General features: G+C 38.0%; 1 protein-coding gene across 1 annotated transcript; it reads left to right on the top strand.

Annotated features, from left to right (window-relative positions):
- The first annotated feature begins 565 nt into the window (after positions 1-565).
- Positions 566-15,148, top strand: KIAA0753 (KIAA0753 ortholog). Its single transcript, XM_008935008.1, is given in 16 exon segments — positions 566-655; positions 1,244-1,862; positions 3,145-3,251; positions 3,531-3,593; positions 4,408-4,623; positions 5,326-5,536; positions 6,919-7,118; positions 8,267-8,447; positions 9,194-9,264; positions 9,267-9,289; positions 9,453-9,543; positions 9,722-9,892; positions 10,954-11,035; positions 12,887-13,004; positions 13,165-13,389; positions 15,031-15,148. Coding segments are annotated over 16 exon segments (2,586 nt in total).
- The last annotated feature ends 232 nt before the right edge of the window (positions 15,149-15,380 follow it).

Genomic DNA, 15,380 nt, shown 5'->3' on the forward strand with positions numbered 1-15,380 from the left:
CAGTCTCCACACATCGCTTTTAATTTTAATATTTGATTTATATTAAAATTATTTAATTTTACTATACTATAAAAGTAGTTTAGGTGTGAGCATGCCCTTGACTTGTTTTCCTTCTACGTAATTGTTATATGATCCCGCTGCCTTGAGCACAGCCTTAGGCTGTCTTGCTCATCTGCTTTCTTATCGATGTAGTATAAAACTTTCCCTTTTAGGTAATTAATAGCTATAAAAATTCCAGGGTAGTCTATTTCTAGTGCATAGTGTGAGCCTCACACTATGCTCCTAATGGTGTTCCTCATCTCTCCATGATGGCATGTAAAGAAGAATGCAGATGGTAAATTTTGCCTTAAATAGTGAGATTGTACTCTCCGTTTTGTGTACCACCTGTATGAGTATGTGTACTGTGTTTTCCATTTCCTCGTGGCTTCTCTGGTGGGTTCTGTGTCTGTTATTTGCATCAGACCTGGAATTGCTTTTGAGAGGCAGAAATAATATATGATTCTTTTTATATTTATAATTGTAAGTAAAGGACAAATAACTGTATTTTCTTCATCGAGCCATTGTGATGGGACCAAGCATGCCAGCCATGTCTGATGCTTCGTTTGCGCTCACTGCCCAACTATACAGGAATGAAGCAAAATCTTTGCAAACACAGGTATTATTTGACTTCTGCAGCAATGTTGAGTTGGTTTTCATTTGCTATCATTTCAAAATGATGATTATGACCCACTTCCTGAGACTGCCACTAGTGAGTGTCAGATCTTCATACTTGCTCTCATGATGCTGTCGTACATCATCTTGACACTGTCCTTTTCTAAGGTTATAGATCAGAAACTACATCTGTAAATATTATTTACCTGCCTGTTGTGGTTAATCTCAGCAGGTATCTGAGCCACACAGTCATTTGCTCATTCTCCCCTAGTGGGATGGGTAAGAGAATCAGAAGGGTGAAAGTGGGAAAACTGATGGGCTGAGAGCAGGCTTTCTAATGTGCCCACCCTAGGCTGCAGATAAGTGCCTAATGTTACTTGCAAGATGATCTAAATGCTTAATTCAAAATAATTTTCAATACTAGCATTTGAGTAGACATAATGCCTTGCATGCATTGAAAAAGTCCATCGTGATAGAATGTATTTTATTACGAAAGAAGTTTAATTTTCCTTACACTTATACACTAGAGGTTTATCACTTGTGTAAAGTGCTCTGTGTAACATCGGCTTTTTGTTTTTACACTTTGGAACAGCTGCAGTTTAATAGAAATGTTCCTGCAGTTCCAGAGAACTTGGCTCTCAGATTCTCTAATCCTTGTCCAATTATAATAGAAAAATTGAAGGTGTCCAGTGATGAGAGAAATCTAGCTGGAAGTGAGGCCCCCAGCATAAGAAGCTCTGGCATGTTTTCAGTGGTATCTGAAGAGAGACTAAAGTTGGCTATTCAGCTAGCTAAAAGGGACTTAAAGCGAAGACATCTTGAAGAGCAGGTGAAAGAGGAAGTGTTTGGAGATGCTGCCAATAAACCATTGGTGGCTCAAAAATTACCACAGCAGAAGACTGAAGTATTTGAAAGTCCAGAAAATAAAAATGCACTGTCTCAAAAGTCTCATACTTACTCAAAATACCAGCAGAAACTCAGTAAGCCTTCCAAAGTGGAGACTACCACCTCTGGTGCTAAAGTTTATGTCTACACACCGAATGAGGGAAAGCCAATACCAGCTGTTTTGGACTGTCCACCCACCCATGACATGCAGCTGGACCCCAAGCGAAACATAAGCAAACAAGAAGATAATAATATGCAGGAAGTTCGACGGCTGCAAAAGGAATTGAGCAGCTGTGTCCAGAAAATTGAAGAACTGGCTAAAAAAGGTGTGAGACTGAACAATAGTGATGCTATATAAATGTACAGTACTTTGATTTGGTTTTCTTTCCTTTTTTTTGGCTTGGATTAGAATCCATATTTAGTTCTGGATTTTTGAGAACCATGGACTTTTTTCAAAAGCCAGAATGGCTAGCCAGTTTAAGCAATAGCAGAATTTAATGTCTCTGAGTGTTTGTGGCAAGTTCCAATCCAACCCACAGTGACAGTGAATTCGTGGTAGGCTATTTAATAATGTGGGTGGAAAAATACTGATGTCTGTATGCCTACTGGCTAGATATTCAGACTGCAAAAAAGGATATCAAAATTAACCACATTCTTATCAGTGATGAAAAGGGGGCGACAGCTGGTTAATTTTCACTTCACAAGTCTGACTCACCTAATTTATGGCTGTGCAGTAGCACGATTAATGTGTTTTCTTGCAATGTGTTGTGGGCTAACCCTGGTCAGCAGTGAAGTGCTACACGCTAGTGCTTGTTTCTCCCCTGCCCCAATGGGACAGGGGAGAGAATAGAAAGATTAAAAGCAAGAAAACGTTAGTTGAGATAGTTTAGTGAGGAAAGAGGAAGAAGAAAGAAAAAAACAAAACAAGCTATTACCTCCTGCAAGTAGACCCAATGCCTGTTAGCATTTGATACCTTCTCTCCAAAAGAATAATTTTTTTTCTGATTGCTTAGCATGGCGTGGAATATCCCTTTGAGCAGCTGGGGTCAGCCCTCCTGCTGTGCCACCTCCCAGCTTCCTGCACACCCCGAGTCTAGAAACTGGCAGGGCACAGTTGACACAAGAGAAAGCGACAGTGCTGTACAAGTGCTGCCAGAGCACTGGTGTGTCTCAGGGTCATCAATCCAAACCAGCACCATACTGGTGACTGTGAAGAAAACTAACTCTGTCCCAGCCAGCCCCAGTGTACACAGCATTGGTGCTTTTGTGGTAACTAGGCAGAGGTTTAACCATTCCTAACCTGGAGTGCTTCACCTGCAACTTTGTCCTAAAACTATGGGGTCATATGCGATTTTGTAAGATATAACTAATAAACTATATTTTATAACACTGTTTAGTAAAATTCTAATTAGAAACATGAAGTAGAGTTGAAGGTACTGGCTTGCATTACTGCTTCAGGGAGCCCTACAAAATACGTGATACCTCCTGTATTGGTTCTGTGTGAAAGAGGCTTATTGCTAAATTACGTTTGTTGTTATGGCTTGTGAAAAATTGTGATTTTTCACATGTTAAATTGAGACACAAAACTTAACATTTCATGCTTTTCAGGGAAAGATAGAGAAATATTAGATCCTGATGAAGAGCAACGAGCTTGCACTAGGAGACAGAAGCAAGCTGCACGATCAGCTCGGATGCTGTATGTACTCCAGCAACAGGTAGGGACCACCATTTTAAATGGGGAGCTACAGTAGCTAGTTTATTGTGATTTGACAGGAATGAAGTGAAAGAAGACAAATTTGATCGGGTTATCTCTGGATTTGTATGGCATTCTAGTTTAGGTTTGAATGCTGTGACTAATTTCTCTCATGAGATGAGCATCACTGCTGGGAAATTTGGACTTTCACTTAGACATTACAGTATTAATTGTTCATTTATAGACATGGAGCTAATTCTGACTGACTTTCCCTTCTCCACCCTCCTTTCCTGATAAACAGGTAAAAGAAATTCATGGTGATCTAGAGAAACTGAGTCCTCATAAAATCAGACATACTAAAAAGGTAAGGTGTAATTATCCTTCAGGCTGTAACTCACTGACAGAAGGTTTTCTGCCTGATTGAGTTTGATTATCTAGGGTACACCTGAGTCCTCTCCAGAAAAGACGTTTTCTTTGTGTCTTGCATCTTTTAGCTCATTCTCACACAAGTATGTCTCACTGGGTCTGGTACTGCATTTGCTGCTTTCCTTTTCTCTTCAGTTCTTATCTCTCTACAATAAACTGGAGAGGAAGGCTGTTGGTTTTCTGCTTTTATGTGGCTTCTGAATTCCTTCTGCATTCCACTTCCTTTCCTGAATCACACTGTGTTCTACTCTTGGCTACATTTTTAACTTCCTCTTGATGTCACTCAGTCTTATCAGCTGCCTTTCTGACTTTCTTCTCTGCCCAGCATCTTTCAGAAAGGTAGTACTAAGAGCATGCATACTGCTTTGCCCCTGTTGTCCCATCATTCTCTTTTCCATTGCTTGTATTTTCTTCCGTAATGAAAACTGGAGGATGGAGAATGTTCTGTATTTGTGCAATTATTGCACGCTACTGTCAAGCCCATGATTACAGTACTCTGTTGGCATAGGTAGTAGAAACATCAGAATATGTTATAACCAGCTTATTTCATCTGAAGTAGCACGACACTTGATATAAGTGCTGTTGCCTAGTACCTTTAGTAGATTGCTTAAATGCTCATAGGTGGCCTCATATCCATCAGAGTTAACCCAAGCCTGAGTATTTATCCCTGAAATTTTGGCAACGAGTCTCTGAATAGTCTCAGTATTCATAGAAACTATACCTGTTAAAGCATTTATTTTTCATTTTTCCAGTCTCGAGCAGTATCCAGATTGGCAGCAGCACACAGAGGAGCTGTACGAGCCTTGCAGGCATTTGCCAGCCACTTTACAGAGCAAACAGAGCAGCAGGTTCCTACATACTACAAGGAACTGGGTAGTCTCATTCGACAACTGTCTCTCTGTTCTGCCAAACTAGAAGGGGATTCTTCCATTTCTGACATTATCATAGATATTTTGCTGCAAGTTGAGGTAGGAAAAAGCATTTTGTTTTTGCAAAAGCAGAAAAGATGTAGTAAAATGTGAGACTGCACTATAATGTGTGCTCATGAAATGGCAGAATATGTTACTGTTGTGGGGTTTGTTTGTTTGTTTGTTTGTTTGTTTGTTTTAAGGCCATTTTTTCTAATCTATAGATGTGTATCTAATGTTCCTAAGTAATGGTGGTCTAAACCAGAGTTTTATCCTATAACACAGAAGCTACCTGCTGCTGTTCTTGTTGATACTGTTCCTGTCTTTATTTGCTCTCCTGGTAGAATGAAGGCTGGTAGTGACAGTGGTAACAAAGCACCAGTTTCTGATTTGTTTGCATTTTCAGGATTGAAAGAACTGCATTTTATACATTGGTGTAAGTTACGTATTTATTGTTTTGCAATGTATGCTTTAGTCTTCAGCATTAGAGATGAGCATCTGAGCCTTGCACATGGTGGTGGATGCAGAATTGTCCAGCCAGAAGAAATTGGAATAGATGATGTCTAGGGTCCCTTCCAACCTAAGTCATTCTATGAAGATATGAAGGAGCTCCTGCATGAACAAGCTATCAGGAATAATCACTACCACAAAAACCAAACCACACCAAAAAAGTTCCGACTACTTAGTACCTCTGGGATTTGCTTCTTGTTATTACGTCAGGGTTCCTGAGAGAGTCATTAAAATTCTAAATATTTGTTGCAGGATCTGGAGTCACTGCTGGAAAAGAGACAAACACCCAAAAAAGTGAAGAAATGCATTTCAGTATCTCAGGGCAAATCTCCAAGGAACACTGAGACATTTCCAGACCAAAAGCAGCTTACATCTCCAAAACGAGAAAACAAACCTCTCTTCTTACAGAGACAGCAGGGACAAAAACTTAGTAAACCTCCAGCTGCCAAGAATCTCTTGACTGGTTTGTATTTTGAATTATTAAATACATTTTTATCAGTTAACTTATCATCTGCAGTTCAGTTTTGTAGTATGTTACATATTGCTGGTCAGAAGTGTGTAACAGCTCATATGTAGTAATTGGATTCATATAGCCTTGTTATGCATTTTTTTTGCAGCTGTTCACCTGAGATGACAGACCTGCAGGTTTATATGCCTTTTTATAACTTTATTATTATTCTCATCATCCTGTTCTTCCTACTTTTTTTCTGTTTCTTTTACTGTGGACTACACTTGGGTTGTTTTTCTGCAGTATACATCTGAATGGCAGTTTGCAAGTTGATTTTAATGGTGCATATGGAATATTTCTAAATATCTACCTAGATAAAATGGTATAAATATATTATTATGTTGGAATGCAAACTGTTAGCAAATCTCCAATAAAGCTATCATTTGTTTAACTGTTTACAGTGAAAAGATTTACTGAAGCTTTGGCTCAGAATTTCCTTGGTTTGTGCAGTTTCTCTACTTTTGAGAGGGGTGGCTATGTTTTAAGCATGCCAGTTCATTAATATTAATGTCTTCTGCACAGTAATCACAATTTCAGTACCTAGAGACATGTTAACTGATAGTTAAGCTGAAGGTTATTCTTTTTTCACTACTAGCTTGCCATGGAACCATGGAGAATTAGTTTACTTCATTGTTTTACTTCATATATAAAAGGAAATGGGCTTTATTCTTTCTCAAGATATTATGAAATAAATTTACTATCTGAAGTTTTTTAACACCTCATGAAAGACATTACAGCTTATTTTCATGATTATATAACCTATATTAACTGTTTTTCTTCTTTGGGCTGTGTTTCTCATACCTCATACAGCTTTTTACTGGAATAGTAAGCATTCCTTTCTACCCCTAGGTAAGGCCAAGGAGAATTCTCTGAGATGAATTCGTCTTTGGCAGTCCATAGAGACAGTATATTGTCAAGCAAGCATCTAATGGTTTCCACATGTCTTGCTGCCTAAAGAAGAATGTTTTGTATCACTGCTTAGACCTCATATGGCCATTATTAACCAGAAGGCTTTCACATGATTTTTCATATACATGTGTATTTTCAAATATCTATATGCATATTTATATGTATATGCAGAGAAAACCCAAATCTCCTGTTCATTGAAACAATGTAAAAAAGACAATTAAGTTAATACTTGTCAGGAAGTACAGGAGGTTTTTTTTCTTCTTCACCCCCTTATGGTAGAGTTTAAAAGTTCATGATTATGTATAACAGTTAGCGTAACAGTAGTATCAAATGAAGAAATAAAGATTCTTGCCCCTTTTAACTTACAGTTCAAAGTTTCTTTATTATTTTTGATACAGATAAACATTGACATGTTGCAAATATTTTAGCAGTTCGGAAGGCAAACAGTTGTGCTCATGTATTGCACGATAAATTCCGAGAAGAAAAGGTCCCACCTGCTCCAGAGAGAAGTGCCGCTTTACAAGGAGGTATCGAGGCCCTGGTGAGAGGCAGAGCTGTCAAAAAAGATCCCGTCCTTGAAAGTGGCCCTTTGAAGAAGAAGGGTGTGTTATTATCTGCAAAATCACAGGTATGGAAGTGATAAAAGAATTTATGCTTTCTTCTACTTGTCCTCTGGGGTTTATTATATAATGTAAGATGCTGTCAAGCTTTGCACTTCCTCATAATTTTTTATTCTGAGCTAGGAGGCATAGGGGGATAAAATATGTCATCTATGTTATTTCTAGTGGTTATGACTATTTTATCAAATTTTTTTCAAAGTACTGGTACTGCTCCTTGAAAATGCACTATACAAGTAGAAACAATGAATTAGCAACAGAATTAGCAAGGAAAACTTTCACTGAAACTAGTTTCATGTTTTAAATCAGCACGATGATGATACTTCAATTTGAAATTAAAGCTGAAATGTTTTCCTCTTACTGGTCATCCTCTGTCCTGAGAAATGCACTCAGCAGTAATGTTGTGCTAATGCTTATGTTAGTAGGAAGATATAAACTAGGCAGTTTTAATTCTTTGATTAGAGAAATTATAAAACTTCACAACACAGATTCTGGTTTCTGCTAAGTCTTTCCTGTGACCAGCAAGAGGTTTCTGTAATGCAAACAAATGAGTTACTTGAATATTTCAAAGTGCTAAATTTTGCAGAAAGTTGAGGGGTTCTTATTAAATGTCGGGTTTTTCCTTCCTCAGAGTATCACCTTCAGCTTGAAAAATCAGATTTGATACAGTCATATAGATGTATGTGTTTGTAACCTACTGATTCACATGTCTATCTACAGTGAGGACTGTGAGCAGCAAGGTTCAGCATTTCAGTAATTCATACTGAGGAGACAAGTCTGTGTTCTTGCAGCAAATACAAATATGGTGATACTCTTGTTTCACGTCTGAATAAAATGTTACCATGGAAACCTTATTTTTGATTTATTGGGAGTTAACACAGAGTCTAATTCTGAACATTTCAGAATTTTTTCCCCATGAAGAGCAACACTGGAAAAATTTGAACTATCTGCAAAAATAATAGTTGCAGGATTAAGTATATGTTCTGTTCAGGTACAGTTGTACTTCTCCTTAAATCAGTTGTAAAACGTCCACATATGTCAGTTGTGCAACAACGGCAGCAGGCATGACTTCCAAGACAAATTGTGTACCAGAATGCAAAATACTTCAAAAATCAACAATTGGAATATATGGTTTTAATGTGATTGTGTTCATTCTAAGGGAAAGCTGAAATCTCTAAAATCAAGACGGGTGCAGCCTCAAGGAAAGCATGCCCAATTTCAAGATACAATGGTAGCTTTCCAGCTAAAAGAGAACAAACAACTTGTTAAGGAGCGCAAAATACCCCACACGCCTCCAAACCCTGCACCTCCACCTGCTTCACCTCAGCGGTACGTTCCTAGTCCAGAGGAACCCACCTTTACCCTGCTCTCCTGTGGAAGTGCTGCTGTAGCTGTACTGGTCGGTAGGGTGGATTTGGGCTGGCTATCAGACCTTGAAGGCAAGTGGCATAGCACAGTTCTTTTCCTACTTGGCACGAAGTGTCCTCATTTGTAGAGCCTCGGGGAGCCATTGCCTTGTCCTTTTTCCTGGATCCAGGAGTATTGTCTGGGAGCTGCAGTGCTAGGCAGGGCCCTGACAGAACACGTAGCATGCAGAGTTGATATTCACAGCACTGCAATAAGAAGGTAAATAGTATCCCCCTGTTCTGGAAGGCCAAAGCGTGTATCTCTGTCCTAGCCAGTAATAGAGTGCATGTTTGTTTATTTTGAACTATATTTAGTATCCTGTAGACCAGGGCTCCACATATTTGGTTTGCTTTGGGACTGCTGTTTATGGCAGTTGAAGCAGGATATCTAACTGCTCATCCAGCTGCTGGATCTGTGCTAGGCAGAGTGCATGGTAGGAGCTTGTCTCTCCGGGCAGCATTTGTGGATAGCCATGAAATTGCCTGTTTGTCAGTAGCAGAAACATAATTGAAGTTCCCTGATTCTCAACAATTTTCTGGCCTATGTGGCCTTAAAGTCAGTATTAATTTTCTCTCTCAAAACTTTTTTGCAGTTTTCTAAACTAATACAATCATGTGATTTCATTCTTCAGTTGTTAGAATGTTCATTTGTAACCCTCTGTTACTTTTTTATTTTTGAGGACTAGCATGGCTTGAAGCAGAATCTTCAAGAATAATGAAGGCTCTAACTTACCTTAGTATAGGAGAAATGAAAAAAAAAAAGTACAGAAGTTAAGGTGTTGACTGACTTTGAAGCACTAAGAAATAGTGTCAGATCTGATATGGTCTTCTCACTCTCACCAGTTCCCTAAAAAGTATATTAGTCTGTTTGGGTTTTTTAAATTATTGTTGTCATAACAAGTTTCAGAATAGCACTGTCATTTGTTCTTTTTTGTGTAGGTCACAAAGTGTTTCTCCAGCCCAGGATGTGGACAAAGTTGAGAAGGCAATCCAGGAGCACTCAGAACCTCTATTAGATAGGACACAGGTAGTACAGTCGAGCTCACACCGCTGTTTGAACAATGCCTTTAGAGCTGCAAAACATAAAATACAAATAAATGGGTTTTTGGTAAGCATTATTTCCCCAAATAGTTTTTGGCTTTTTCTTTCTTTCTTGCATTGATTGTGTGGTTTTTGTTCTGTTTTTACTGTGGTTTTTTAAGTATCAGCTTGCAGCAAATACAGATATTCTGAGTGAAAAGCTATTGGATGATCTTTTGGAAGATACTGCTCAGGAACGGGGGACTGTGAAGCAGTATGAGAGACTCCAGACCGAGGCTCTGCCTGTGGCTGACACTCATAGCCTAGAGTCAATGTTGCAAAGAATGGAAGAAATTGAAGTAAGATTTTCTCTCTTGGCTGATCTCATTAGTACCAACTTCTTGTTTATTGTCCATAAATTGTAATGCACATTAAATGAAGCAACGTCTGACTGGATCAGTGTATGAAATGAAAGACTTGGAAGGAGTCTGCACTTCCAGAAAAACGTAATGTAAGCACAGAAGAATGTTTTCCCTAATGGTTTTATTGCTAGCTTTAGAGCTGGTAGACCTGAGTTTGCTTCCCACCTCTAGACTGTGGTTTTGATCATCATATGTGAAGGGGAGAATCAGTACAGCGATTATGTCAATTGTCTTATAGGTTTGAAAGTATGTGAGTGTTTATGAATTTGAGGGGTTATCCCTTTTTATTTCTTTTTGTGATAGAGGATTCTAGTAGCTTGAGCATCTCAAGGAAATATGCACTGGGAATCCAAAGTATTTTGCAGGACGAGATGGGGAAGTCAAACAAATACATGGTTATCTGTGCCTTACTTACCGACCTTTCTGTGTAAATATTCATGAGGTTATGATTTACTTGACTTGAACTTTCTTGGATATTGTGTTCTTAAAAATTTTTCTTTGATTAGTTATCCTATAATTTTTGATTCAAGTTCCATTTCAGTCCTCCTGCAGGATGACATTTATTGTATCTTAAAATTACTGAGTTTAGTGCCATTTACTTCCAGAGATCTATTCATAAGTTGGAAGCATGAAACTTGGATTGTGCGGTGTCCTTACCCTTATGAAGTAACTACATATTCAGCATACATTTGAATTCTCAATTGGTAAGACAGGAACAGTGTGAGGGCCCTTCTGTTGTTTGGCTAACTGCTGTTGATCTGAAATGGGAGGAGTTACTGTGGTGCTGGCAACTAATTGAGTCTTCAAGTATGGCATTTTGAACAAGGTGAATCACAGTCTGTGATTTCACCCCCTGCCCCGTTTCTGTGTACGTTATCTAGGCAAAATAAGCCTACTTTGACCAAGGAGGATCATCACCTGCCTTCTGTTAGGCAATAACTTGTACAGTGGAACTGCTAAGTATGTGCTGATTGATAAATTTGTATGTTCAAAATCAGAGATACCAGGAGGCCGTACGCAGGAGATTCACTCAGATTGTATACAGTGATTCAGAGCTTTTGGCCCAGGAAGACAGAATGAGTAAGTGTCTTTTTTTAATGCAACTTGGTTTTCCTGTAATCTGTATCTTTAATTTCAGATGGTTTGAAATAAAAGTCATTGGATTATGTGTGATCAAATAGCACTATCCAGACATTTTTTGCTGTTGGTGCTCCTTTCCTTATTTCTAAAATAGAGTTTTAAAATCCTTATTTTAAAGATGAAGGATCTCTTCTGAGAACAGGCTGCCATTTTCGACTTGCCTTTATTAGGGATGCATTTGGATGGAAAGCACTGCTAGTACAACTTAGCTGAAGGATAGGGACCTTTAACACATAATGTTGCCCCTTCCTTAGCTTAGACATCTTCTTTTCTACCAAAACATAAGTAGTGATTTTTGTGCAGGGAAGATGATATTCTGTAAATACGTACACTCCAATTCAAGCTACTTGAATTTACTGCAGAAGACAGCTAGGTTACTTTCTCAGTCTAAGGTATGCTAAAGCCACTTGATTTCTTGTTGACTTCTTCATGACTTGCCTGTCTTCAGCTTTGAGAAAGGGACTAGCAAATATGTAAATCTTGGTCTTGAAGATTATTTAGTGTGTTCTCATTTGACTTGATTCCTTTGAAACACAATTGCTTAGTAGTAATGATTTTCATGCTGATGAACTCAAAACTATTCTTTAAGGGTTCACAGGCTGGGGTAAGGTATAGTGAAACAGTCTCAGTTTTTTCCTGCTGTTGATTTGCTAATGCAGAAGCAAGCAAATAGTTATCTTCTAGTTTGCTTAGCCCATTTTCTTTCCTCTGTTTTAATGAACTATCAGGTTAGATGGCTTAGAGTTCAAAAGTGTTAGTGTAAATGTTAGTGTAGCAGTGAATCCCTGGCAGTTTATGTTTTTCTGGCAGTATACAGAAGATTATATTGAATTTTTCTCTTTAATTATTCCTTTCAAATGATGGTGATACTCTTTTTAGGTCTTGCAGCATACATACAAGTTTAATTTTTATAGCCTCAGAAAATCTGAATTTTTCTGTACAGAATTCATCATCCAATCAATACTTCAGTGCTTCAACAAGAAGTATTTAATAATTGAAAAAAACAGTTCCGATGACTCCAGTTCACATTAATTACATACTTCCTGGTTGTCTTTATTGGAGAGAAAATAAATAAGATAATTCAGTTTTTTAAAAGACTAAATGAAAGTCCTTCAGATAAAACATAATAAATTTTCACATCAGATTAAATTTTAGATTGAGAGACCTAATACTAGTAGGAAACTGTTCACTAAGGAAAAGCAGCATTCCAAACAATAGTTTGATGTTTCCGTATATAAGTGCACATAGGTTAATATTGTGTGCTGCAGTGGCATGCTAATACAGATGATTTAGGCTTGTTTTTCCCAGCTTTCTGCTCTGTTCTTTATCCTCCTGTGTGATGGAGTCCAGCAGTGAAGACAGGCTGATGCTCCAAGCTGAGTCTCTGATCACATGCTGATTTCCATGGGACTGTTTTACACCAGTCAGAAAATCTCACCATAAGACTGGTAAAGACTGAGCACAAATCTTGCTGGATTTTTTTTTCCGTGTCTTGGATTTACTTCCAGTCTTACTAGACTACACTAGTTCTGGAGTGGTATTTTCTATCTCTCCTCTAGAAGTATCCACTGACACAACAAACTATTTACGCCAAAGGTAGGATCTCTAAAATGCTCAGCTTTAATACACTGAGCTCTTGGAAATCCTATATTGAATTTACATTTTGGGTGCTGATACTTCTCTCAAGTACTTTCCCTTAAAGGAGCAAAAGTCTTTGTGAGGATTTATCTGCAGAAAATGTAGCTTTCTCTTCCAAAGAAACAATTTAAAATGTTATTTTATTCCTTCTAGGACAACAAATTGCATCAACTAAAAGACCTACATCTCCTCATCCAATTCAGATAACCAAATTAACTGGACACACGGAGCCAGAAATGGACATTTTATTTGAAAAACTTTCTGATGGCATGTAAGTAGAGTATTCAGCCCTACACTAAACTGTGGTGCATATGAGCTGCATGTTTCCATTACCGAAAATTATGGTTACCATTTGAAGAGATTTTGTGATCCTTCAGAAAGATACTTGAATATCTAGTTCATGACAGTTAGTGATTGTTTTATATTTTCAGTGATACTGATGAAAACGAAGAAGCAGAGGAGAAATTACAGAGTGGAAATGACATTCTGCAGTCCTTGACTCTGAATTCTTCGCAGAAGGAATGCTGTGTGTCTCTCTCTGTGCCACCACATATGCTCCAGAGCATCTTGGATTATAACTGCAGATACAAGCATCACTTAAAGCTTATTTCCCATGAGGCAGTAGGCAGTTTTAATCCATGGCAGATTGCTGAGAGGTAAATGAACTATCTTGTGGTTTTTAAGTTAATGTATCAGCTGATGAACAGGTTTTTCTGTCCTTATTCAGGAAAGGAATTAAATTCCAAATTAAATTGAAAGAAGCACTCGGTTATTGGATTGTTTCTCTACTGGTACTTGGTGTTCATGGGTTTTTAAGGTAGTTGGATAAAACAAAAATGTACAGGAGCAGAATATCTGGGAGGACTGATTATTTTTCACATCTTTCTATAGTGTTTACCACAAAAACAACTGTAAAATATAGGGTAACTTGAATCTTGCTGGTCCTGTTCTTTCACAACTGAAGAAATACTGGCACAACATCAGTAGGAATAGAGGGGCCATTAATTCCCTGCAGAGTGGAAATCAGCATACTTCTGACTATGGGAGAGAGAAGTGAAAGAAGAAAACTCTGTAATATTAAAAAAGAATTACAAAATCTAACTTCAGTGGTTTTAGGTGGGGTGGTTTGCCATAGCTGTCTGTACTGACAGATTGGACAGCAGGCTTAATTTCCAAGAGTTTTTAAGCTTCTGTACACATTTTTAATGTTGTAGTATTGAAATCAATAGCTCAGCTGAGAAATATTTGCCATCTGCATCAGTGTTTCCAGGAACAGATCCTGCAATATTTATGACTTGCATGTGTGAAGTTAATCATGTGTGTTGATGGTTCCCCTGACTGTAGATAAGTAGGGAAATGTTTTAATAACTGTGCTTAGACCACTTGTGTGAATCTACTGAACTAAACCACTGAAAAAAGCCTTGTCAGTTCTCAGTGTTGTCATTCTGCCTTCTGAATTGTCCTCCTGTTCATACTTGGTGTAAGGCTGGGTAGTTCAAGGACTGGCATCTCCTTGGGACTGGCAGATGAATTAAATAGTGGTGACTCTCTCCTGGCAGCTGAATTTCACTGCTGCCATTTGCCTGATACATGTTACTTGAAATCATACAAATTTGATATCCAGCACGCCTCATTAACTTATGCTTACCACCAGAGGGCATTATACATCCTTTTATGTAAAATAGGATCACACAATGTTTAAAATAAACCTCCCCATGCTGTGCACGCTTAAAAGGTCTAAAGGCTAACTTTATGATATTCCAGAATATATGAAAAACTGAAAAGAAGTTTTCCAGGAGCCAGCAATCGTGTTCTTCTGCTAAAATAGTTTTCTGTAACATCTGCTGTGGTCCAAAGATAACTGAAAACTGAATTTTCCTCATCTCACTTGTCCTTAAACTTTACTGCTCTCAGTAAGGTCTGGTTCAGTGGCAGCTAAAATGAATAAGAAGCTTCCTGTTTACTTCATTGGCCTTTGGATGAGCCCATAGTATGTTAAATTTTATTCCCAAAGCAGGATTAGTGTCTAAGTGTTTGAAAAAATGAAGCAACTTACATCTCTCAACACTTAACCCTAAAGAATTTCCTTTGCTGTGAGTCTCACTGAGGAGAGAATTTCTGTTATCTTATACAAGACATATCAGATCTTTTCTTGGGCTCAGCAGTGGAAAGAATGAAAAAACATGAGTATTTGCCTTTTAAAATCAGGGCGTTAATATCCATGGAATGAATGACTGGAATTTGAAATCTGACTTTCTGAACATTTCCCTTTCTTTTGTTCCCTGCCTCTCCCTCAGTCTTGCAGAGCAGCTGACAGAAGAAGCACTATGTGATGTGGCAGCAGAGCTGCAGGATGTCTGTGAGGATTATGCAGAAGCTGTGTTCACATCAGAGTTTTTGCAGCCAGTGCAGTAAATGCTTTCAAATATGTCCCATTATCAAATGCAATGTCAGCCTCAGTCTAACAGTCTTATCAGATGATGTAACTTTTCTTTTCCTGTTTTTATTTTTTTTCAAGTCTGTGAGATTCTATTCACCAAATGAATTAAGTCTGTCAAGGATTCGTCTCAGGATTTTACAGAATATTTTAATGTTTCCCTTTTCAGACTTCATTGTATTGCATTTATCAGGATTTTTTTTTTTTAAG

The sequence above is a fragment of the Merops nubicus genome, unplaced genomic scaffold (genome assembly GCF_000691845.1).
Source record: "Merops nubicus isolate BGI_N331 unplaced genomic scaffold, ASM69184v1 scaffold41380, whole genome shotgun sequence".
NCBI classification, from domain to species: domain Eukaryota; kingdom Metazoa; phylum Chordata; class Aves; order Coraciiformes; family Meropidae; genus Merops; species Merops nubicus.